This window comes from Gadus morhua, chromosome 7 (genome assembly GCF_902167405.1).
Source record: "Gadus morhua chromosome 7, gadMor3.0, whole genome shotgun sequence".
NCBI lineage: Eukaryota > Metazoa > Chordata > Actinopteri > Gadiformes > Gadidae > Gadus > Gadus morhua.
The window spans coordinates 27,420,616-27,446,812 of NC_044054.1; the positions used below are offsets into that span (position 1 = coordinate 27,420,616).

At 45.5% G+C, this 26,197-nt stretch overlaps 2 protein-coding genes across 6 annotated transcripts; one reads left to right on the top strand and one right to left on the bottom strand.

Moving 5' to 3' along the window:
• The first annotated feature begins 52 nt into the window (after nucleotides 1-52).
• rbmx2 (RNA binding motif protein X-linked 2) lies at nucleotides 53-3,589 on the top strand. The gene is made up of 6 exons (XM_030361809.1): nucleotides 53-200; nucleotides 665-780; nucleotides 906-957; nucleotides 1,168-1,297; nucleotides 1,942-2,149; nucleotides 2,419-3,589. Exons 1-6 carry the CDS (start codon nucleotides 196-198, stop codon nucleotides 3,117-3,119), a joined length of 1,212 nt encoding a protein of 403 aa, XP_030217669.1. The 5' UTR covers nucleotides 53-195; the 3' UTR covers nucleotides 3,120-3,589.
• Nucleotides 3,590-5,197: 1,608 nt separating this feature from the next.
• On the bottom strand, nucleotides 5,198-26,159 carry siah2l (seven in absentia homolog 2 (Drosophila)-like). Of its 5 annotated transcripts, none has more exons than XM_030361822.1 (4): nucleotides 25,609-26,159; nucleotides 19,595-19,823; nucleotides 9,720-9,899; nucleotides 5,198-8,342 (listed from the first exon to the last, which is right to left on the bottom strand). In XM_030361822.1, exons 2-4 carry the CDS (start codon nucleotides 19,802-19,804, stop codon nucleotides 7,971-7,973), a joined length of 762 nt encoding a protein of 253 aa, XP_030217682.1. In that variant the 5' UTR covers nucleotides 19,805-19,823; nucleotides 25,609-26,159; the 3' UTR covers nucleotides 5,198-7,970. The 5 variants fall into 5 exon arrangements, with proteins under 5 accessions (XP_030217682.1, XP_030217678.1, XP_030217681.1 ...); XM_030361818.1 differs by lacking the exon at nucleotides 25,609-26,159 and adding an exon at nucleotides 21,941-25,584; XM_030361821.1 differs by lacking the exon at nucleotides 25,609-26,159 and adding an exon at nucleotides 21,967-25,581.
• Between the last annotated feature and the right edge of the window lie 38 nt (nucleotides 26,160-26,197).

Sequence of the window (26,197 nt, forward strand, 5' to 3'; positions counted from 1 at the left end):
TTTCAAAAGAAGTTTCAAGTATGTTTCTACACTGTAACAAATTGTTTCCGGATTACAGTTCAAACATCCGACCGCCAGGGGGAAGCAGAGGCAGAGCGGCGAGGAGGGGACGTCGGACAGTGCAGGAAGTGACGTATGGTAGCGCGTCCCTGCCTGTAGTGTCTGCAAGAGTGGCTGGTGGGTCCTCAGCTCAACATGAAGTAAGTTCTTACACATTTCTCTATTGTGTATCTACTGTGTAATAGTTCTAATGTGTCCATAGTATTCAGGGACAGGCTAATGTTTTTATTTTGTGCTACGATCAGGGCCTTCTCGCCTCCGTTAAACATAGCTTCCCATTATGTCCCAAACGGTACTGAGTTTACCAGTGTGACCCCAAGTAAACAAAACGTGTTCTGACTTCACTTTTCAATACAGTTTCCCGATTATTGCCATGTTGGTACCTTCTGCACTATATTTATAAATACAATTTAAAAAGTAGCGTTCATTTGATCACTCTACCTGCATGGGGTATTACCCCAACACACCTTTTTTTATTCGTGTAATAAACAGTAGCTGGTAATATTTACTTCAGCTTAATGTGAAAAACTAAAAGTAAATCATGACACGACAATGATTATTTGCTGCAATGTCAACACTGTCATTTTCTGCTTTTATGTTCCAGTCCCCTAACAAAGGTGAAGTTGATCAATGAGTTGAACGAGAGGGAGCACCAGCTCGGGGTGAAAGAGTCAGTGTCATGGCATACGGAGTACAAGGACAGCGCCTGGGTGTTCGTTGGTAAATTATATGAAATTATAATTTTTCTTGGGGTTAAATGCACATATTGCTATGTCCTAGCAACACTTTCCTGGAGCTCACTTCAGTATAACGATGCACTCTTAATGTATTTCTCTGTTTTCCAGGCGGGTTTCCATACGAACTGACAGAGGGAGACGTCATCTGTGTATTTTCTCAGTAAGTATCGAGGCAGAACAACAGACGAAAGAACGGATAAAAACTCTTGATGGGTGTATAATTGTGCATTAGAATCCATAGCGAGGAATGAACCAAGGGAAGACGGTTAAAGAAACCCAAGAAAGCGGTTGCGGAGCAGAAAAATATCCTTTCCTTTGAGTGAAAGAGAATGTGCAATTATATATGTTGACCTTTTTTTTTCCCATTCAGGTACGGAGAGATAGTTAATATCAACCTGGTTCGGGACAAAAAGACAGGCAAATCCAAGGGCTTCTGCTTCATCTGCTTTGAGGACCAGCGGAGCACCATCCTCGCTGTGGACAACCTCAACGGGATCAAGGTACCCCAGGCTCCATTCAATATTAATTATCATAATTGTAAAGATGATGTCGATTTTCCAGCCCTTTTCAAGACACCCTTAGCGCTTTACATGGTGTTTACATGAATTTGTTTGTGTGTGTGGTGTGGGGGGTATATCCAATTTTCACCACTGTACAGCACCCACCTTGGTGATGCACGGCTTCTCGGTCATAACTCTGTGTTGTGTGTAATCATACCCCCCCCCTCCCCTCCCTTACCTAGACTTCCCAGCCCAAAAAACCTTTTTAAAACATAGTGTTCGAAGTTGAGTTGGGGGTTCACTTACACTTTAACGGTAACAGCATCACAAAACTCATGAGGCACGATGAAGGAGAGCTTTCCACTCTCTAAGCAGGGCTGTGTTGAGATGATGTCAAAATCAATTTCTACAACGTATAGCATCGATCAGATTTATAAAAAAAAAAAAATGATATTGATTTATAAAATCTAGTTTTGGACCAAGCCAAGAACCTGGGCTCATCCTTGTGTATACTGTTTATATATGATTTACAGAATATTTAATATATCAGGTCGCAAAACTGGTCAAGTCACCGAAACCATCTGCCCGTGCGAATCCGCTGTTCTGTTTTTAATCCCACGGTGTGGCTCCTCGTCAACTCTCAGATCAAAGGCCGGACGATCCGCGTGGACCACGTGAGTAACTACAAGCCGCCCAAGGACACGGAGGACATCGACGACATCACCAAGAACCTGAGGGACGAGGGCTGTGCCCCAAAGCTACCCGACCAGCTGTCGTCAGAGGAGGAGTCAGAGGAGGAAGAGGAGGAGGAGGAGGAGCAGTATGCGGTCGCTGTGAAGAAGAGCAAGAAAGGTAAGGGACACCCCTTGACTTCCAGGCCCGCTTGGAGGCGCGTGTTTGTAGCGTGTTGAGTCTAAAGGTCTTGAAGCTTAGACCCGGCCTACATTTTAGTCTCACAAATCAGATTTTAGATTTAAAGTCTGATAGCTTAAATCTAAGTGAACGTGACGCAGGCTAGTGTAGACCCAAATTGGGTTAGAGAAAATTGCATGGATTCATCCTTTTGCATGGCTTTTTCATGATAACGTTATGATTACTCTGTCGTCCTTTCACCCACGCAGACAAGAAACAGAAGAAGAAGAAGAAGAAGGAGAAAAAAAAGGAGAAGAAGGAAAAGAAAAAGGCTGTAAAGGAGGAGTATGACGGCACTGGTGCCAGAGTCACCCACTCCTCCTCCTCCCCCCCTTCGCTCTCCCTCCCCCCGGCTGTCACCATCAAACAGGAGAAGCAGGACGCCGGCTACGACAGCTACGTCCACAAGAGGGCGCACAGGGACAGCAAGGCAGGTGTTGCCGAGCAACGGAACTCCCGCTCTGGGGACAGGCACGGGGCCGACGACGGCGGGTTCCACGGTCGCCATGGAGACCAGCACGTCGGGGAGTCGAGGCACCGGGAAGAAGAGGACAGGAGGAGGGAGGACGAATGGGAGAGGGACGCCGACAGACCGAGAGAGAGGGCGAGGGAGAGAGACCGGGAGAAGGGCGCCGAGAGAGAAGGTGACGACGTGAAATGGCACAAGGAGCGAGAGAGGGACCACAACAGAGACGGCGGGCGGGAGAGAGACAGAGAGGGGAGACAGATGAGGGAGAGAGAGGACGAGAGGGACGGGGAGAGTGACAGAAGGAAAGAGCGAGACGTAAAGAGGGAGAGAGAGCGAGACAGGGACGTGGACAGAAAGAGGGACAGAGGGACGGACAGGGAGAGAGACCGGAGTGGCAGACGGCGGGAGTCCAGCCAGGACAGGGAACACAGGAGGTCCTGAGGCGGTGTGCGTTCTCAACACTGTTAGTGACAACACCAATGCTTCAACACGTTAACTGTTAACCGGCTGGCTACCTTCTTGGACGCATCTTATGTGAGCACCTCACGTTTTTCTAGGGGGCCAAATGATCTAGTGACTGGTTTGATGGGGGAGGGAGCAGGGTACGTTTTTGCTGTACCTTACTGAACCCATTTTTTGTATCGGTTGTGTTTAAGGCTTCAGCTATCCAGACTTTTGGGTCAAACCCCTCAGGAACATCCTGCATGACTTTTTGAATTTTGGACAAATTATTATGTTTACCTTGAATTTAAACAATCTACTGCCTTGACCTGTACGAAGAACAGCCCTCCACATTGTTATCCCTGTCCAAACTGTTTCTGTGACAGGAAGTCCTCTTTTTTTAAGAAAATATTTGTATTACTGGAAATAAAAATTACTGTTGTCTTGTAAATAAAACATCATTCAACCTATCGGTGTCAAAATATCATTTATATACTTCTATTAATTGAAAGTAGCTTTCAAATGACGTATCTAAAAGTGGCATGAAAACATTGTAGTGCACAGTAACTATAGAGGTCAGTCAGAAACAATTATCTTGCAAACAAGATTAGCTTGAGTAAATAAATAGCCCAACAAATTAAATGGCATAAATAATGTAAATATCCCAGACTGAGACATAAAAACTGGTTACTCCTCTGAAGGTAACCATAACCATATATTTTATAATCTAAATTAATTAGTAATATACAGCGTGTTACCATACTATGGTTCCATGCAGTTTAAATTAATCATCCAGTGTAATAACGTCAATGTTCTGTGTCCTTATACAGTATATGGTTTAAAGTCTTGCTATATAGCAGTGCACCAATATGTCGTTTTGATTATCCCAGATGAGAGCCAATAAAAGCATTTATTAGGTGGTTAATGAAAACATAATTGCTGTGAATGAGTGTCTGGGACATCTTGACATTGACATCTTGACATCCACCATCTGTGTGTGTGTGTGTGTGTGTGTGTGTGTGTGTGTGTGTGTGTGTGTGTGTGTGTGTGTGTGTGTGTGTGTGTGTATGTGTGTGTGTGTGTGGTTAGCACAGGAAGACACATGAGTCATAAAGGGTACTAAATGTGTGAAGGAGGCAGAGAGGGGGAAGGATGTGTGCAAGTGTGTTTGGGGGGGGGGGGGGGGGGGGGGTGCCAGCAGGCTAATGGTATTAACGAGAACAGCGGCGTAGCGAAAGATTGCTTCTGTTAAGCTCTCTATAAAGATTGGGGACTCACCCGCCGTGAAGACGAGTATTGATCCTTCCCACTGCAATTTAAACATTAAATGTCATCTCTTGTTAATCCCATCAGAGTGGCAGCAGCAAGCAGCTCAAGCTGACACCGGTAATAACTCCTTCTGAAGGGGGCTGGGTGTTCAAGTCATGTTCAAAAGGATGAATGTCTTTTAAGAGTGGTGTGTGTGCGTGTATGTGTGTGTGGAATTTCCCATGTGTAGTTCAATTTATGGTTGTAGTCTTTATATTTTAATGAGTGTGGACTTGCATTCATTTCAGTAGTTCCACCTGGATGTTCCAAGTGGGGTTAAAAATTAAGTGTATTTACCCTCTTATATATTAATTTAATGAATATCTCCCCATCAGAATTAATCAGATACAGGGTTCGTTCTTGTTGAACCATTCAAAATGTCCTGATTGGAACCTAGAATAAGAGTGCATGGGACTGTGCTGTACTTGGGAGAGTAGGTTTAGGGATACTATTAATACACTCTGGGTAGCAGCAAGCAAGATTATAACATATCGATGTTAATCCCCTTGGAGAATAAAAGATCAAATTGACACAATGGAAAAATATTACAGAAAGCACTTTGAGGGAATGCCCTTGCAGCCGCCTATGTACCAGCGTCCTACTCTTCTATCTTCAGACCAGAGATCAGTGGTCTGAAAGATGAAATGCACACCTGGGAGAGATCTGTTGTCATTTCTATACGTTCACGTTCAGCCTCAACAGTTGAGAATATGAGGTTTTGTTAAGGACATGTAGGCCTACAGTTCAAAACTACAATTTATATATTTTTTAAAACACTTTATTGGCAATGCAGGCTTTCAATGGGAGTCACGGTTGTGAGAAGGATTCAAATCTACCATCTTGTGGGAAAACTGATAATTGTTAGTACTGGAAACATGAGTCTTCTGTTCGAAAACACAACAAATACGGGCATTGGATGATCAGCTAGGAGATTAGGTGTTTGAAAAAGAAAAACAGGATTTAAAAACAAATAAAATAGTCAGTAAAACTAGAGTGGTTTATGACACATAGACAGACTTTAATGCTTTATATGTAGCTTCACCAGATTATGATGAACATGACGCAGATAGACACTTTTAGATATTGCAAGCAAACCGCCTTAAAAAAGGTTAAATTAACTGTACTGCAATCAGAATGTCAAGTTAAGTCCAGAAAACAAAATTGACTTTTTCTTATCTAAATAACTGATTACAAGGTTGAATCAGGGCATTCCCGTTGATTCTTCGCCGTAGGATCCATTATGCTTCATCATTTGTCGGCATCCCTGTTTCTTCATTGCAACAGATGTATTCCCAACTAAAGGACACATGGGTATTTATTTTTTGCTACAACGGATACATTAATGTTTCTTCTTACTTGCCGTCAGGCACAAATTGATAAGCTGTTGTTACCTAAACATTCAAAGCAGTTACCAGTACACTCAGCTCTAAATGTGTTGCTGGTTGATAATAGATTGATTAACACGGTTAAAAACAGCAAGGAGATGCAAACAAAGTCAGGAGTTTTAAAAAGTCCAGAAACATGTGAAACAAACATGAATGACGAGCTGCGTGATTTGTAGGCGATGTATTTCAGAATTATTTAAAATAGACCATTACAGCGCTCATTATTGCAGCTTGGATCAACTCCCAGTTACAGAATTAGGTTAAGTACATGTAAGGTTTGACTACAAATCAGTACATTTCCTTGTTTTAACACTTCTTTCACACACATTGTGTTACGCACACGTCTGCAGTGACCATTGGGTCGCTGCGTTCGGAACAATGAGCCAACATGAAGGAGTCTGACGGTTCGCTTAATATCGCCAAGGAAGACAGAGTACAACATATTTAAGAACATATCAACATCAGCTTAGAAAATAGCTTCTCACTCTCTGTACAACCTGATAACCTGTTAATACATAAAAAATCTGAACAACACGTAATATGTATTTTTTTTTTGTCTCTTCAAAAAAATATACCATCATTACCGTAAATCCTGTACAATATTAGAAACATTTCCTGGATCGCGACAGCTGGGGTCGGCATGTCTTTCACAAGGTTACCTCGCCGTGTGTACAGATGTTCATGTGTGTCTACATGCGTGTGTGTGGGTGTGTGGTGGGTTGTTTCTATACCCCCCCCCCCCCCCCATCCGGATTAACGTCAGTAATGATCAATCAAGTGTGTTACATTTTGATAGTATTTGTTAACTTACAGTCCATTGCCTGTTCTATATACCCCCCTGCAATGCTGCGTATGAAACAGGAGAAGATACTGAGGTGTTTGTGTTCATCAGTAGACAGAAAGGTTTCGTTTGACCCCAGTGGCGCCCCCTAAAGGACGAGCAGGGTTACAGACGTGAAGTCAGAGGTATGGATCAGGGGAGAGGGCCACTCTCGCCGGGCCAACGCTACACTGAGTTCAGTGGGCCGTCGTTGGGGTCAGCCGGGGCGAGCGGGTCATGGAGTGCTCCCGTGTGTTTGTGGAACTCAGTTCAGAAAAAAAATATCTCGTCCATCCAGTTGCATCTCAGCTCTTACGAAGAAAATAGAATCGCTTTCATTACCAACACATCGATGCATTTCCATCTAGGATTATTCCCTGGGCCGGTTTAAGCAAAGGAAAAATCTAAACAAAAACAATGCTACAATAAGAAAAGCAACAGAACAACCAGAAGGGGTGGGAGGTGACCAGAGGGGGTTGGGAGGTGACCAGAGGGGGTTGGGAGGTGACCAGAGGGGGTTGGGAGGTGACCAGGGGGAGTGGAGGTGACAAGAGAGGGGTGGGAGTCGACCAGAGGGGAGGGAGTCGACCAGAGGGGGTGGAGGTGACCAGAGGGGGTGGAGGTGACCAGAGGGGGTGGAGGTGACCAGAATGTCTGGATGTGGCCAGAGGGGGTGGAGGTGAGGTGACCAGAGGGGTGTAGTTGACTGGGGTTGGAGCTGGCCAGAGGGGTGGGAGGTGAGGTGACCAGAGATCTGGAGGTTACCAGAGAGGTTGGAGATGACCAGAGGAGTCCGCAGTATAAAAGTAAGGCAGATGCTTGGCAGAGCACAGAAGGGAACCCTGGAATGTGCGCGCTGTCCTCCATTTTTCCCGGTTTTTAATCTCAGATTAAACACCAGGGATTAACTGGCTTTCAAGAGGACAGTCGGTGTGGACGGAGACAAATCAAAACGCTGCTAATAAAATGGGTATTGCCTCGTAAACCGACGGTGGTCCGTACAGAGCAAGAGCGCTAGTCTCACGAAAACACCTTCGCCATGCACCATGCAGTCGAATCCACAAAAACTAACAGAAGTACGCAAACAAAGCTCCCTCACACACACACACAACCATAATACACACACGCGCACACGCACACAGGATACGACCAGTAAGCCCCCAGTGCTCAGACCTGGGGAGGTCGCAATCAATCATTCAAACATTCCCCGTTATCGACCGATCCCGGCCGCAGCCTGGGGGTGCGCGTTCCGACGTCCCACACGACCGACTGTCAACTCAGTCTCCGTCGTAGCGGTTCCCCCCCCCCTCCCCAAACCCCCCCCGGGGGGGGCTTCCGTCAGCACATGGAGATGGTGACGTTGATGCCCAGGTTGCCGTTGTCGGCGAAGAGGTGCGCAATGGACGTGTCAAAGACCAGGCAGTCGCTGTTGAGGATGGCGGCGGCCACGCCGTCGTGGATGGAGCGCGGCGTGGCCTCCCACGTGAGCCGGCGCCGGTTGCCGTTGAGCTCCAGGCGGTAGGCGAAGTTCTCGGCCTGCTTGCGCGTGCCGATGAGCAGCACCACGGCGAAGAACTGCTGGTGGCCCTCGTACTTCTCCTGCTTCTCCAGCACCAGCATGAAGTGGTGGCTGAAGCACGACTGCATCATCACCCAGTCCACGGCGCCCGGAAGGTTGATGTCCGTGGCCAGGAACACGATGTCCTCGCCCTGGGGAGACGCAGGGTGGAGGGTGGCTTTGAGACACGCTTTGGTAACACACGTCTGGTGATCACCATATCGTCAGCCCAAAAGTCTTTTAAGGTTTATCTTGTATTTAGTGTCAAAAAGGCCCAAGTCAAATAGATGACCTGGGCAGATAGTGATTATGGAATGTAGAAAGCACTCCGATTGGCTTAGGATGAACCAATGAGGCACATTGAATCATCAGCATTAAAGGTCCCATGACGTTCCACCAGGTGCGAGTGTGATTAGCCGTTACAAGCCGTTTTGAAAATCAGTCCCTTATGGCATCACAAGTGGGCATGTCCACCTAGATGTGGGTCGGCTTGTGACTGCTAATCACCCTCGCACCTGGTGGCATGTCATGGGACCTTTAAGAGAGTAGAGTTAGGTTAGATGTCTCAATTTGGCCAAAATATAATTAAAGCAATTATGCTATGAGGCTAACGATATTTACAAAGAAGGCGTGGTTGGACCCTGGTGGGGTCCACTTCACTGAACCATGACCAAGCAGCAAGGCTCTTGTATTTGCATTATTAATGAGATTATTATAGACTATGACTAATTGATCGATAAGTAAACCAATCAATCGCGAGATCCAACTACTGGAAATAATCGCATGTAATGTTTGTTGAGGGCTGTGGTCAGCTGACCATGCTTTGCAGCCCATTGGCTCAGCCTCAGCCAGTCAAATCCCAAGTGCTGAATTTAGGAAGTTAACCCCATTAGCGAATTAAAACTACTTCCAATGCAGCATAAATAATTTAGTGTTGTAGAAATGTCAAACAGAGCCCTGCCCAGTTTAGTCACCATCTACAGCTCTCACTGGGGTTCTCTAATTGGCTGACTGAAAGTTGCTCCGGAGGCAAGCTGCCCGTGTTGGAATAATATCTCCACATGAAACCGGGAAGTGAGCTCGCAATATTAAGGCAGGGCTACAGCGCAACGTTGAGACTGACAAACATGGACTGTCTAAGGATACGGGCACTGTGAAACAACAGTAGCGTAACAACAGTAACGTATACATGTATTATGTAGGTATACTTACTGTATTTACTTACTGAAAATATGTTTTGCGCTTCCAAGTGGGCGACTTTAATATATAATTATTAATTAATTAATTGCATGAATTGCAAGTTTAATTTAAGTAAAGGCAACAGGCAATAGTTTATAATTATTGTATGATTTAATGAAAGGGGACGGGATTAAACAAGTGTATACTTCTCCCCACTCCTTTTCAAATATGTTAAGAAAAAAAGGAAAAATAGAGCCTTGTTTGTGATTCGATGACATGTTTCTTGCCCATTTGAAATAACATTTTCAAATGAAATGAAATGAAATAACACATCAGTACTGGGCGGTGACCTGCAGGGTGGTAATGGACTTGTGCGTGTGCATCAGGTGGGGCATGACGGCCTCCAGGGAGCCGTGCCACTTGCAGGTGGCCCCCGGGCACGGGCAGGTGTAGGGCCGGAACTCACACACCTCCTCGTGCTCCGGTTTCTCACTGTGGTGGAGGGACAGCCCGCAGCCCGCCGACGAGTACTGCACAGAGAGACAGAGTGGGACACAGAGAGTGAGACATGGAGAGAAAGATTGAGACAGAGACAGAGAGAGGTAAGAGGGAGTGAGACACAGAAAGAGAGACATACGAGGGAGACAGAGACACAGAGAGAGAGACAGAGTGAGACACAGAGACAGAGGGTAAGAGGGAGTGAGACAGAGAGAGAGAGAGAGACACAACAAGAGTGAGACAGAGACACAGAGAGAGTGAGACACAAAGAGTGAGACACCGAGACAGTGGGTAAGAGGGAGTGAGACAGAGAGAGAGAGACAAAGAGATTGAGACATGGAGACAGCGAGACAGCGAGACAGCGAGACAGAGAGAGACACAGACAGATAAACAGACGGACAAAGAAAGTGAGACGCAGAGAGACAGAGCGAGAGAAGGTCATGGACCTCATGAGGCAAGTTTCAGTGCGACAGCTGGCATCTCATCCGCCACATCTGATATGTGATGCCATTGTATACCGTGTTCAGGGGAGAATAGCGGACGTGAGTGGGTTCAAGTTAGTTTCGTATGCAACATATTCAAATGGTGGGGGGGGCGGGGGAGAGAAAGCAAGAGAATGCGAGTGTGACGGAGTGAAACCCCGAAACTGGGCCAGTCTCTTGAAATTAATGCAGACTTAATATCTGTGTTGATTGAGCAAACCTCCTGTCTGCACCCTCTGCTTCTGTACCATTATATCCTCATTAGTATACTCATCACCATGAAAGTCTCTGGGCCTTTGTTCCTTCCTCATCGCCTCATCAAACGAAGGAGATTGAAAAGAAAGAAAGATCTGTCCAGATATTGTCTGAGCCTTTCTAAAAGGTGGGGTGGGCAGCAGGGACACTAGGCATGACGGCCAGAGTGCTGATAAAAGACAAACACATGAAAGATAAAGGATGCTACATGAAAGCTGTGTGAGGAAAGGAGAAGAGAAAGAGCGCGGCTGAAATTCCCCACCATCCATCAAAGCCCGGAACACACATCTGTCCTGTGTGTGTGTGTGTGTGTGTGTGTGTGTGTGTGTGTGTGTGTGTGTGTGTGTGTGTGTGTGTGTGTGTGTGTGTGTGTGTGTGTGTGTGTGTGTGTGTGTGTGTGTGTGTGTGTGTGTGTGTGTGTGGTGAGGCAGAATATGAGGAGAGAGCAGGAGAGGAAAGGAAAGAAGGTGTGTGTATGTGCGTGCGTGCGTGTGTGTGTTAAAAAAATGATGAAATGTGAATATTAATTACGACCCCCTTCCCCCAGCGCGATGAAAGCTGAGCGCGAGGGGAAGTATGTCCTCTAAACCAATGTCAGTCATCATGATGACAACGAAAGCCCAGGTTACCGTAAGCTGCACTCACCCATTACCCTGAAAAATTGCAACCCTCCACACCGATTGGCTGTCGATCCCTGATGGCTCAGCTAGTCTCTGGCCGGTACGGCGCAGTGTTTTCGTTTGCACCTGCGTATAATCTTAGACAGTAGTGGTGGGGGGGGGGGGGGGGGGAGGGACCCCACTGTGAAGGTCAGAAGTGTATTGGCATGCAGACCCCTCAGCCCTCCCCCCAACACACACACACACACACACACACACTTTGACTCTCTGCCCACATATTCATTTCTGGTTCACTCCGGCTAATGAAGTGCTGCAGGGGAGCCGCCAGAGGACCCAGGGGACGACCCAGACAGCATCAGCCATTCTGTTTGAACATCCTCCTCCCTCTACCATTCATCAGAGAGAGAGGGAAGGAGAGAGAGAGAGAGAACCGCCTCTCTCCATCCTCCACCTCAGAGACCCACAGAGAGAGGCAGGCTGAAAGAGAAAGACTTATCTTTATCACAGCATTTGAAATGCTCCGTTCATTCCCGAAAGCCATTTCCAATATGTCGAGGATTAATTGTGACTTTCACACCGCCTCCACACACACACACACACACACACACAAACACACAATATTGTGGTTCCGTTTTCATAGGAAAATGTTGCATGTTTCTGGTTAGATGAAGGCAGTGGCGCTCAGGCCTCTCTTCTCCCGCTTAAAGTGGAACACGCCGCTCTGGGCTGCAGGCTCAACGGCAGGCTTACGGCCGGCTTGGGACGGGGGATTGCGGCGCTTGGAGACGGCTCTCCTAAAGCCCTTCCAGGCAGCGGGGTGTCAAAGGCAGAGGGCTACGACCTGGGCTGAACACACAAAATGATGGATCAACCGAGCCCAGCTCGTATAGAACAAGAGCCCCTAAACCACCAGGGAGGGAGGGAGGGAGGGGGCGGGCACACACACACACACACACACACACACACACACACACACACACACACACACACACACACACACACACACACACACACACACACACACACACACACACACACACACACACACACACACACGATTAGGCTGGATGAAGGGAACACAACCAGGCTAAATCATGGAGCTGCAGGCTGAAGGGTGAGCAGGAAGCAGAAGCCATCAAAGCGTGGACATTTAAAAAGGTGCCTTTGGGCGATATTTCGGTAAAAATAAGAAAAAGGTATTGTCTGGAACGGTGTTCGATGCACACTTCAGTCTCTAACCGCTTCACTCAACTAGAATTGGAGGACAATTTCAAAGGTCTCGTCGGGAAAACTGAAAGGAAGGAATTTGAGAGGTCAAATAAAACCTGCCTTGCAGAACCAATCAATAGCCTTTAGGGCAGACCTTCATGTTGGGGAAGTCATGTGTTCCTGTAAACACGGCCATACCAACGCACTTTTCTTTTCCCATACTTTTCAACACACATATTTAAACAACGTTGCCGGAAATCCTCAATTTACCTAATTTTGTGGCCTGAGCAAACATTCGATGATGCAGAATCAAATGATGTCCAAGCTCTCTCTGTGTTACAAAGTCACTCACTATATCTCAAAATTGTGGAGGGGAATTGGAGGGGAATTGGGGGAGAGGAGAGCATAATGTCCTGTAAAATATACGAGGTGTAGGTCCGTTGGGCGGCCGTTCAAACAACTGACTTGCATTTAGAAATTTCCAGATGTTTTGCAGGTGGCGAGAACTTCGATTGTCTGTTATCTCGAGACCGCAAATGGTGGAACCGCTTCTCCTAATTGAACTTCAACTAGCTTTTTTTATAAAACATCTCCATTGAAACAGCCACCTTATCTAATAAACACACACACACAATGGTTTGCATCATGCTTTTTACCCTTAGGTTATTACTGAAATGTCTTGGTCAAGGTGGTCAAGGAGCGGGCTGGGCGTTGCAGTCTTTGTTGAGGGTTTCAGTTCCCAATATACAACCACCCCATGCAGCCGTTTCAGCTCCCTTCAAAAAGCTTTATGACACGGCTATTGTTGAGAACCGTATTACCGATGCAGTATTTTATCATTATTTTTTTCTTTATGAGTATTGCACTTTGTTAATGCATAATAATTAAAAAATCGTTACAAAAATAAATAAATATACATTATAGATTTTTTTTTATTATCTTTTTTATTATACATTGGTAGTCAAGGGGGGGCTCAATTGTTGTTAAGGCGGGGGAAACACTGATCGTTATGTCCAAGCTAATCAGAAGGAACGCTCGGAAAGTAGAATACCACTGATTGCACCATCATTATCACACCACACCCTACCTCTACAGCCTCCCCCCCCCCCCCCCCATCACAGGGAGCCCAGGGGGCCGTATCCATGACAATGAGGACCCCCCAGGGAGCACTGTGGGCAGCCGCCCATCTGAAAGACCCCCAACGTTATCCAAATGGTCGTCTGGTGACCGGCAGCATGCAAGCGCCATTTACTTTATGGGAAGTTAATTATTGAGAGTTTCAGCCCAGTGCATTCCTAATATACATAAATTGTGTAAGCACATTTAACATAGCGTACATTATTCACCCACACACACACTTCAAACCACGTTTTAACCAAATCAAGTGTGAACCGTGTTAATAAGAATGTGCATAGCGAGTAATGAGAATATATATACACCGTCATTTAGTACATAATTGCTAATGTACTCCCATTAAGAGAACAGCTTGCTCAAGCGTTGAATTTCCCAATTGCATCTTAATGGTTTTATATTTCGAGACTATTTGGACATAGCCCCTTCAACAAATCGCCACCAGGAGCATCTCATCTAGCGTCATACAGCCGAAAGCAAAGCATGAACGCATGATAGGCTGCACTTCACGGTAGGCTACACTCAATTCCGACACATTTTTCCCATTGCCGCCTTTTCATTAAAGTCATAATTTCTATGTCATAACACAAATAATACTTTGTCTCGAAAATGCAGCCACGCGTAAAGGACTGAATAATGGCTTTGTTTCCCATTTCGGCACATTTTATGCACTACTGGAAGTTAATATTATTATGTGTGCATTCCATCTCCCTGCGCTCCGCGGTAATGACATTTAAACGTGGCACGCACGGCTCTCGGGTTTCTCCCTGGGTAGAAGCTATGAGCATCAATTCTGAAATATTCAACCGTTACGGGAACACAGATGCCACAGCGTTGCCATCGCGTCAGTGAGTAAGGAGTGAGATCATGATCAAATGATGAGGTGCTGTCTGGCACACGATGACACCCTGAGGGGCGGAGAGCGATGAGGTCATCACCAGGGGGTCCGAGGAGGGCTGGCTGCTCCCGGGGGTGGTCAATTCGACCCGTTCAACATCATCTCAACTTCACCCAGCTGCGGACCACCATGAATGAGGGCTGTGCAGTTAATCGAATTTTGATCGTTATTTTCGATTTTTGGGTCAAACGATCTCCAAACTAAAAACTGACATTGAGAAACTATATATATATAAAAAATAATAATTATAATATCTGGAGGTTTTATAGAAATCGCAGAACAACTGGATACAGATTTGTCCATTACTTTCAATTTGAACATAAGGTAAGGTAAGGTAAGGTACTTTTATTTATATAGCACATTTCATGCCAATGGCAACCCAAAGTGCTTTACACAAATACAATGAAGTGTTTTCCATAATAAAAGGAAGACAAGACAAAATATATAACAATTTAAATACATAAAATCAGATAAAAAACATAAATAAAGTGAATAAAGGGTTATGCATAAGGGAGAGCATATTAAACAAAAAGATTAGTCTAAGAAAAGGCAACAGAAAATAGATGGGTCTTGATACTGGTTTTAAAACTGTCAATAGAGGGTGCAGTTCTGATTGAAATTGGCAGCTGGTTCCACAGCTGAGTAGCATAAAAACTAAAGGCAGCTTCACCGCTTTTGGTTCTCACAGTTGGTTTTGCTAAAAACAGTTGGTCTTGAGATCTAAGAGGTCTAGTGGGGGTGTGGTATTGGAGGAGGTCTACGAGATAAGTGGGCCCCATTCCAGTTAGTGATTTAAAAACAAGCAACAATACTTTAAAATCTATTCTTTGACTGACAGGGAGCCAGTGTAAAGCTTTCAGTAGGGGTGTAACGTGGTCTGACCTCTTTCATAAGGACCCTAGCAGCTGCATTCTGGATCAGCTGGAGCTGCCTGATATTTTTTTTGGGTAGGCCTGTGAGGAGACCGTTACAGTAGTCAAGCCTGCTAGAAATAAAGGCATGAATGAGCTTCTCCAGATCTGATTTTGTCATGAGATTTCTTAATTTTTAAATGTTTTTTAAATGATAGAAAGCCGATTTAGAAACTGACTTGATATGGCTGTTAAAAGTGAGGTCACTGTCAATTTGGACTCCAAGGTTTTTTACAGTGGTCTTAACCTGTAGTCCTTTGTTTGAAAGTAGTGACGTTAGTTCAAGCCTGTCCTTTTTGTTGCCAAATAAAATCGCTTCAGTTTTCTCGTTGTTAAGCTGGAGAAAATTCTGACACATCCATATGTCGACATCTGCAAGACACTGATATAGGACTTGAAGTGGGGTTGGGTCATTGCGTGACAGAGATAGATAAATTTGTGCATCATCGGCATAACTATGGTATGAAATCTGGTACTTTCGAATAATCTGTCCAAGTGGCAGCATGTACAGATTAAAGAGTAGAGGACCCAGGATGGACCCTTGGGGGACACCACATGTTAGTGGAGTGGAAGATGAAGACCAGTTACCAATAGTCACAGTGAAACTTCTATCTTCAAGGTATGACCTAAGCCAGTTTAAAACTGTGCCTGATAGCCCAACCCAGTGTTCCAGTCTATGGAGAAGAATGGCATGGTCCACTGTGTCAAACGCTGCGCTAAGGTCGAGTAAGACTAGCACTGATGCTCTCTGTGAGTCTGAGTTAAGGCGAATATCATTTAAAACTTTAATAAGAGCCGTCTCTGTGCTATGATATGACCTAAAGCCAGATTGAAAAGGATCAAGGCAGTGGTTATTTGACAGGAACTCACTCAGTTGAATAAAAACTATTTTTTCAATTATTTCTCCAATAAAAGGAAGGTTGGAAATGGGTCTGTAGTTATTAAGAACTGAGGTGTCTAGATTTCTCTTCTCAAGAAGGGGTTTCACAATGGCCATCTTTAAGAACTTAGGAAAAGATCCTGACTGCAGAGAAGTGTTTATGATCAGGAGTAGATCAGATGATAAAAGATGAGAAACAGTTTTTAAGAATTTGGTAGGGAGAGTATCCAGTAAACAGGTGGAGGAATTTAGGTTATGTATGGTCTTAAGAAGAGTTTCAGAGTCAATAGAGGAGAAGTCAGACATTGAGGTGGGTTGGAATATTTGAGGGAGTTCCAGGTTATGACTGCTACATGTTTGAGAAGAAATGTTAGCCCTAATTCTAGAATTTTTTTCAGTAAAGAAAGAGGCGAAGTCATTACATGCTTTTGCTGAATGCAGATCGAGGGGGAGTTGACATGGAGGAGATGTCAGCTTTTCAACAGTGGAGAATAGCACCCGAGAGTTGTTAAGATTCTGGTTGATTATATTGGAGAAGTAAGACTGTCTTGCCCTGCAGATTGCATCATTATATACACGGAGCTTTCCTCTAAAAATGTCACAGTCTATCTGGGGTTTTGATTTCCGCCATTTCCTTTCAGACTTTCTACAATCCCTTTTAAGGGATTTGACGGAGGGACTAGATAACCAAGGTGTTCTGTTTTTATTTCTAAGTGTTTTAGGTTTTATAGGAGCAATGTTGTCCATAAGGTATGTCATCCTTGAGTTGAAAGAATCAAACAGAGCATCAGCAGACCCAGTTGATTGTTCAGGAGAGCAGAAAGGTGACTGAGAGGATGAAGATACTAGTGCCTGTTTAAAGAGAGTACTAGTGTGGTCGTTGATGATACGTTTCTTTACAGTAATACTACTATTTTGTGGTTGAGTAGCTATAGTCACTTCAAAGAATATGTAGAAATGATCTGAGAGGGCCAGATCCTTTACCTCCATTGAGACAGCGAGACCCTTGGTAATAACTAGGTCAAGAGTATGACCGAGGGAGTGTGTGGGTTCTGTTACATGTTGAGTTAGAGTGAAAGTGTCAAGTAAGGTTGCAAAGTCCTTAGTATGGCTATTCTCTGAGATATCGGCATGTATATTTAGATCACCACATATAATTAGGCAGTCAAACTCAATACAGATAATGGAAAATAAATCACTGAGTTCCTCAAGAAAGAGTGTGAGTGACTGTTTAGGAGGTCTATATATGGTCACTAGCAAAATCTGAGGGGGGCCCTTAACGATGGTGCATAGGTACTCAAATGATGAGAAATCGCCAAATGACGACGGCTTACACTGAAAGGATGTTCTAAATAGGGTGGCAATGCCACCCCCTCTCTTGTTAGTTCTAGAGGCATGCATGAAGTCAAAGTTAGGGGGGGTTGCTTCAATAAGAGTACAGTTGCTGTTGGCTGGGTTTAGCCATGTTTCAGTTAGCTGCATGAAGTCAAGACAGAATCGGGATATAAGATCATTAATTAAAAATGACTTGTTAGAGAGGGACCTAACATTTAGGAGGGCCATCTTGGTAGTTGACATGAGTGTCATAGCGTGGGTGGCAGGGGGTTGAAGACGTGATACAGGTCGGAGGTTTCTTGTGTTTGCCTTATGGGTGTAAGGCACACAATTTTTTCTAGGCCTGATCAGAAGGTGAATTCTTTTAAGGTTAAATTTCATAGTCATCAGTTAGAAAGTGTTTTTTCTTTGGAGAGAAAATGCTGAACAAATCCATAATGTTTTTTAACTCAAAAAGAATCATTTGAATAGTCATGATTTCAATATTGACCAAAATAATCGTGACTATGATTTTTTCCATGATCGAGCAAGCCCTCCTACTAAAGGAAAGCGGCCTCATGGCGGCCACCACGACACGGGTTGTTTTGCAGCGTCAGGGACCGCCTCGTGGTGCCAGCGCTGCAGAGAGCTCCGGTGACAGGGCGCCACCTCAGGTTACCCGTATGCATTTTTAATGACTGGCGTTGACGCGAGCCGTCCGAGCGAGCAAGTGTAGGGGGAGCAAGAACAAATTGCTGTGGAGGAGATCGATCAACGCACAGCGTTTCAGCCGCCACTCGCAGAAAGACAACACAGACGGACGGCAGGAATCCACAGACTCAGCGTTCATAAATCAACAAAAACACGTGCATTAACCCCCACCTCCTGGCCCCGGTCCTGGGACGGGAGAAGGCTTAGATCAATGCCAATCTGTCTAAGAGCTTGTGTGCGTGTTAAAAGTTGAAACGAAGGAATGGCTCAGTGAAATGTGTTTACTTGAGACACCGGCGACAGAAATCACCCACATCCCTCAACTGGACCTCGCGTTTGACATGTACACATAATGGGCGGAGTAGGATCATTTAGCACCGTTTATGCCTCTCCTTCTTATTTTCCACACAGCGGATGGCTCGTGAAGGACTCGCCTCTTCTAGAGATTCAGGAACTATCACAGAGCTTTCAGGGGAAGGTCCCGGTCGCTGTTTAAATACATCAGTGAATTCTATCGGACTGTACTGCACTGCATCTTCCAGATCGTAGAACAAACGACTGCTGTGTTACAGGGGTTTCGATTGTATGCAAATGAATAGCGGGGAAACGGCAGAAGAGGACCGGGCGAGGGAAACAGAAGCACAGCTCTTCTGCTGTACAAGAGGCTATTCTTAGCACTAAGCAAGCAACCCAGGGTGCAACAATAAATATTAATTCTGCTGGTGGTGAATAGAGCCTTGGCATGGTAACACCATTCCACCAGTAGAAGTAGAACGCTACGTTTGAGTGGGAATGGCATGTATGGCCACCTTGAACAGTTCACAATCGGAATACCATTGGGAAATCATTTACATTTGTATTAAAACATGGAAGAACAGCAAATCCAAATCTATCATACTGTTTAGATGCCGTCCATCATCAAAATGTAAAATGCAACAGAAGGTTACTGGAAGCCACCAGTCTGAGATCTCCAGTTCCATATGATTCTGACTCCAGTATCATCTGATATTTGCAGACTGTAGTGATTTCCATTTGCCTCCCTCTGTACTGGGAGAGCAATACTTGATACAGCACGGGTCGCTGAGCCCCAAGGAGAATGCATGGTGTATTTTAAACCTGAAGGCCATGTGAAGCAGGCAAGGGGAATACCACAAGCGCCCCCAACGTGTCGGGGGTTAAAACAACCGCCGGCCCCCCACAAACGCGGTCCGATCCCCGCAGGCCAGCGACGGAATTGAAAAAACAAACCAAAACAAAATAACTTAAGCAACCGTTTCCGCCGGGTAACCACGGCAACGTTTCCCGACAGTCCTTACCTGGTTGCCAGGCTGGGGTTTGGTGTGGCAGATCGGCCGAGAGGCTCCGCCCCCAAGCCCGCCCTCTGACCCCTGCTGCTGTGGTCCTGCACTAGCGGCGCCCACTGCGGTGGTGGGGGACCCCACCCCTCGGTGGCGGTGCCAGCCCAGCAGGCAGCGCCACTGAGCCAGCTCCCTCAGGAGGGGCAGGCAAGACGCCGGGCACAGCATGGGGGAGTGCTTCTCAAAGCTGCACACACACACACACACACCATGTTAAACACATGTTCCTACACAAAATGGCTTGACACACACACACACACCCGCTCGCATACACACACACACACACACCATGTAAAACGCATGCCTCTACACAAAAAAGCTTGTCACACAGACAGACACACACCATGTTAAACACATGTTCCTAGTACACAAAATAGCTTGACACATACACACACACACACACGTCCGCTCGCATACACACACACACACACACACGCACACCATGTAAAACACATGCCTCTACACAAAATAGCTTGTCACACACCATGTTAAGCGCATGCACCTACACAATATAGCTTGACGCACACCATGTTAAAAGTTTGCCCCTACACAAAATAACTGGACACACGTCACACACACATGCCCTGACATACACACACCATGTCAAAAGCATGCACCTACAGAAGATAGCTTGACACAAACACAAGCGCTCGCATACACACACCATGTCGAATGCATGCCCCACACAAAATGACCTGAAAAACGCTCACGCACCCACGCAATTACACAATTACTTGACACACACACCACCTTCCCCTATTACTTTCACGGACCAATAAGCCTTTCCAACTCAACAACTGTTAGAGCTGAGAGTCTTCACATTCCTTAGCCACACACACACACACACACACACACACACACACACACACACACACACACACACACACACACACACACACACACACACACACACACACACACACACACACACACACACACACACACTAAAGGCCTTCCTTCATGTGGTCAGTCCACCCTGCCAGAGTCCCAAGCATGCTGACAATGGTCCAGGTAACAGAGTCTGATCCCCAGCTGCCCCAACACTGGAGGCTATTCATAAAGCACGCTCTTATGGCTGCGGCGGGACCAGAGATCACACGGCATGGAGACAGACAGGGGGAGACCGGCCGCGAGAGAGAGACTAGATGTAAAGCTCAACAGATGGTAAGGAAGATGAACACGTCAAAGAGACAAAGAAACGGACAGAAGGCCGAGAATTACGACTAATAAATAAAGAAAATAACAAATAAATACCAGGAAAGGCTTCCACATCCACATGAAAACAACGTGTTCAACTTCAGTCACTATAAGAACTCGAGACTTTTGTGCAAAGAGGTTTTTCTCCGCCAGTAGTACAGTAGAGAAAGAACGTCAACAACACCACATGTACAAAACTGGAGAAAGACAGAGACAGCTGTCAGCGTGCTGTTAACTAAAACAAATCTGGAGCGCACGCGTGCATGCGTGTGCACGCGTTTATAGTAACCTGTAAGCATTCCCCATGCTTTTAAAACGAGTGGAATGAATGACACATTTGGGTTTTTGTCTATAAAATATGAATGAACAAAAAATTATTTCCATGGTCTACCCTTTTCCACACAGCAATCCTGCCAGCAATATCACGGATACATGCAAACAAAAACACTTGCAGTGCCCCTTCCTTTGGTATGCCTCATTTACATTAAAATGTAAATCTGTCAGATGAATGCTATAAATAGACAATCACATACCCAACAAGAAAACAAAAACAAAGAAGAGCTGTCCCTAGTAAGGACAAGAGCTAAAACCAGTAAAACGTCTCTCTCTCTTTTAGTCTTTTGTCATCATTAAATCCCTTGTCTCCCTTTCATCACTCGCTCCCTCTCGGTCACAGTCTCTCCTGCTCCCTCTTCCCTGAAGACCAAAAAAATCATAACACTCGCTGCAACCAACCAGCCAACTGCTCAACGCTTTGAAAAATGCAGTGAAAAACACACCAAATTGCAGATCTGATATGCAGCCAGGAAAAGCCTTCACACACACACACACACACACACACACACACACACACACACACACACACACACACACACACACACACACACACACACACACACACACACACACACACACACACACACACACTTTAATTGACATGTCTTAGTTGAAAAACACAACAAACATGTTGGGGTTACACAAACACAACATCAGGAAAAATCCCAACACAAACACACAGCCACAAGAAAACATGCATACAGAAGACATGCCAAATCAAAGCCACATCTTTGTCTGCTACACAAGGAAGGAAAATACACACATACTCACACACACTGGCACGCATAAATACATACAGATACACACTGTCTCTTGGCGCTGTGCTGCTCTCCTCGTCTGTCTGCCGTTCTGTCGCTCTGAGCAGTGAATCCCTGCATGAACACCCCTCCCTCTCTATGCCTCCTTCTCCTTCTCTCTCTCTCTCTCTCTGCCTCCCGCACTCTCTCTCCCCCTCCCTCCCTGAGCTCTGACAGAGCGAGCATCAGGCGGTCCAGGCAGAAAAACATTCCCTCACCAGCCAACCACCACGCACACATACTGCTGCAACACTGTGTGTGCACATACACACCATAACAATGTGATGCCGCGAACGCCTAACCAGGATAAGACAATGAGAGAGTGTGTGTATGGTCATGTGTGTGCGTTTATATATGTGTGTGTGTGTGTGTGTGTGTGTGTGTGTGTGTGTGTGTCAGATGGATCATACAGTAGCTTCAAGGTAACCCCCTCAAACATCTGCTGACGGTCCATTCTTACCTATTTGAAAACACATACAGAAACACTACACACACACACACACACACACACACACACACACACACACACACACACACACACACACACACACACACACACACACACACACACACACACACACACACACACACACACACACACACACACACACACACACAGCTGTTATTGTGGACACTACCATCATGCTTCCAGCATAGATTCCTCTCTGCACAGAAAGGTCCATACGCTGTCTTATGATAAATACATTTGCTTATTAGTTGCTAGTAGAGGATAAACTGCCTTTAGGGGGACAGTGTATGTGCTTAAAAAAGGGCTGAACCAATACAATTTAATTCATTTTATAATAATTCATTGCATTTATATATAGTGCTTTTAGGAGTCGTGCAAATGGCTTTACAGAGTGAGTGAGTGTCACCTCATACTCCACCATGCTAAAATTGATATGGCAAAACACCAATAATGCCAGAGGGAGGATTGTAATCCGACACCAGTACTGCACATCCCTCGCTTGAGTCCCAGTCCACAAGAAAGGCCTGGTTAATTGAGAATATACAAAAAATAAAGAGAAACCACAAGACTGAGGCTCCCAGACACGTTCCCTCCAGGGCCGATCTCTCAGGGGCAACACACCCTTCACTTTGACCGGCAGTGGGTCTGCTTATAGGTCGGAATGAAGTGGCCACCAATTCTTGCCGGGTGCTTTATTCTTTTACACACAACCGGACTCGATCATTACTTCACTAAACTTACATGCACGCTACCGCTCGCTCGTCCACTGCACTCACACGCTGACACCACACACACACACACACTTTCTCGTGCGCACCAGATACTTTCTCGTGCGCACCAGATACTTTCTCGTGCTCACGAGAAACGTTTTGTTGTGATGCGAAACGTCCGTGGGTGGGAGAACGCTAGGGGCGGGATTGAGCAGCTGAACATGGATTGTAGGCTCAGAGAGCAGCGGTCAGCTTTATAAAATAGCGCTCGCAAGGCAACATCAAAATAATATACCGGTATGGCGATATTATTTGTCTCAACTACATATCGCTTTCAAAACTATACCGTTATAATTATAAAACCGCTATATCGCCCAGCCCTACCTTTCATAATTCAGCCAAATGTACCCCATTCTGACTTATGATTAGTATGTGTAGGCCAATCATCACCTAAATTATTCAATACATCCTTTATACTGAAGTATTCAAAAGTAAAAAATATTTTCTAATATCAATAAAATGCTGTAGCCGATTGTTTTCATTGCATTTACAAAAGAAAAAAAAACGTAAAATGAGAATTCTCAAACCGGCAGTGTCAACATATTTGTTGACGTTAAATGTGGCCACGGTAACATGTGCTCTCGTGAAGTGCTGTCCCAATCCCATATTACCTATCTGGCCTCACACACTCACTCACTTAGCACCTGAGATCAATAAAGACTGAGTCCTTAGTCCTCAGGGCTCACTTTGGGATTGGGCCATTGAGCCAAACAATGCACACATGACTGTGTGCCCCTAACTTGGTTAGGGGGGGGTACTATGTGTACAGAGTTATAGAGACATGATCTTTTCATCTGTATCCCCCAACACACACACACACACACACACAACACACACACACACACACACACACACACACACACACACACACACACACACACACACACACACACACACACACACACACACGTGTATTCAGTTTCCAGTGAACTTGAGAAGTAGCTGAGACAGGAGAGACAGCGAGTGAACAGAAGAACAATAAGACGGAGGCGTAGCTGAGACAGCGAGTGAACGTGATGAGATGACAAGGCTTCTTCTCTCAATCCATATGTTTAAGAACAATTTTTCATAATTGTGTTATTCTGCAAACTATTGCAAGTAATTAAGACCCATAACCTGAACATACCACAAATAATAATCACCTTAATTGCTTAATCGTTATAACTTCCAAGTGAAAGATATAGGTTTATTGACATTAGATAAACGCAGTATACTATAACCACACACACTGACACACACGCATAAAGTTATTATAGGCCAGTGATGTATTACACATGACAACAGACTTTGGAATGAACGTTGATGGCTTTCAATAAATGGCCTTGGCAAATTCAAGCAATGGAACCAACCAAGCCTTGTCTGACCTCTGTACTATTGCCTTTGTTGTGTGTGGATGTCCGGTTTCATGTCTTTTAGTTGTATTTTATTCTATTGTTATTTTGCCTTAATCTTTACCTGCTGAATGCACTATGTACAGCACTTTGGTCAGTGAAAACTGTTTTACATTTTACTTACTTTTTTACTTGATAAAGCAAATGAGCCATCAATTTGTAACATCCAACTACAGATAATCCCCTCAGGACACATAACTGTTGTACACATCATCAATACCCTCCACCTTATAACGTCAGGTTCTATTATCTGCCAATTGAGGAAGATTTCCCACACCGTCTACCCCCACTCAATCTAGATACTATAGGAACCCAACAGAGGGATAATTTGGATTATAGAGTTGTGCATACTAGTGCTTTATTACATTTGTACGAAGTTTGGTGTTTACACAATGCCATGAAACACTAGTTTCATAGTACAAATGAAAACGTTATCTTCTTCGCCACATCTTTTGCAACTTGCAGGATAGAGGAAAACCGTACACTTGCGGGGGGTGTGTGTGTGTGTGTGTGTGTGTGTGTGTGTGTGTGTGTGTGTGTGTGTGTGTGTGTGTGTGTGTGTGTGTGTGTGTGTGTTTTCTGCTGTGTCTCAAACCAAAACACACACTAATAAATATGTTTCAGATCATCTGCTGCTCTTCATATTCGTTGCGTTCTCGACATTCTGCAAGTCACCTAACTGAGTAAATAACAGCATGTTACCAGTCTGATTAATCAATGGTTTCATGGCTCTTGTTCTACTATTTGAATCAGACATGGTACAGAAATAAATAGGGCTGGAAAAGCATGAAACGTCCTCGCGTGTTTATGTTTGTGATGTGGATCCTAGCGCAGGGCTGGAAAACACACCCACCTGTCAGCGCCTGCTAGCTCATTAGCATTAGCTTTATTTCAAGCTAGTTAGCCAAAAGTTTACTTGGGTAGGCACTCAGCATGTTCTCCGTACCGTTCATCGCCCCGCTGGGTGACGGATGAAGCCAGCTGGCTGCATGTTCGAATGCTCGACCCTTACCTTGCAAGGAAATGGCAGATTCGAGGCAACTTTCTCCATGGCCAGGTTCCTGATGCTCGGGGTGAGAGGCCCTCGGCACGTCGGGCAGCAACTGAGCTTTTGGCGACACTGGTTGCAAACTAGATGTCCGGCCTGACATTGTAGAATGGGTGGCAAGACGTAGTCGAAGCATACGGGGCACTCGAACAACGCAGTAAGTTCCGACGCCTGTCCGGGTAGGTTCGCCGGGGTTAAGGATGCTACGGAGCAAGGGGCACCAGACCCCGACCCGGGTAGGGAACCCACCCCCGCCGCAGCTGCAACTGCTGCGGCGGCCGCCCCAGATCCTCCGTGCTTTCCTCCGCCCGCCTTTCCGGCCCCTAGTCCTCCGCTTCCACCTCCCGCGGAGGATGGACGGCTCATCGCAAACAACTCAACTCCCTTGCTTATACCTTGGAACTGCCAAGCGTACTCTGAGCGCTCTACTATCGCTCCGAGTAGCATCCCCAAGTCCCCGAGAAACACAACATGGCGTCTGAGTGTTTGTATTCTTCCGTGATGCGCTCATTGGTGCGGGCGGGTGGGGTACGTTCCGGATTGACAGGTTAAC

Excerpts from the sequence above, each read along its gene's own strand:
- rbmx2 (XM_030361809.1), top strand. Across the intron at positions 958-1,167 it reads GTCATCTGTGTATTTTCTCA|GTACGGAGAGATAGTTAATA; the intron begins GTAAGTATCGAG and ends TTTCCCATTCAG. Across the intron at positions 1,298-1,941 it reads ACAACCTCAACGGGATCAAG|ATCAAAGGCCGGACGATCCG; the intron begins GTACCCCAGGCT and ends GTCAACTCTCAG.
- siah2l (XM_030361818.1), bottom strand. The coding sequence starts at position 22,206 with ATGTGTGCGTGGTGGTTGGCTGGTGAGGGAATGTTTTTCTGCCTGGAC. Across the intron at positions 19,824-21,940 it reads ATTTATGCGTGCCAGTGTGT|CTTTGAGAAGCACTCCCCCA; the intron begins GTGAGTATGTGT and ends GTGTGTGTGCAG. Across the intron at positions 8,343-9,719 it reads AGTCCATTACCACCCTGCAG|GGCGAGGACATCGTGTTCCT; the intron begins GTCACCGCCCAG and ends GCGTCTCCCCAG.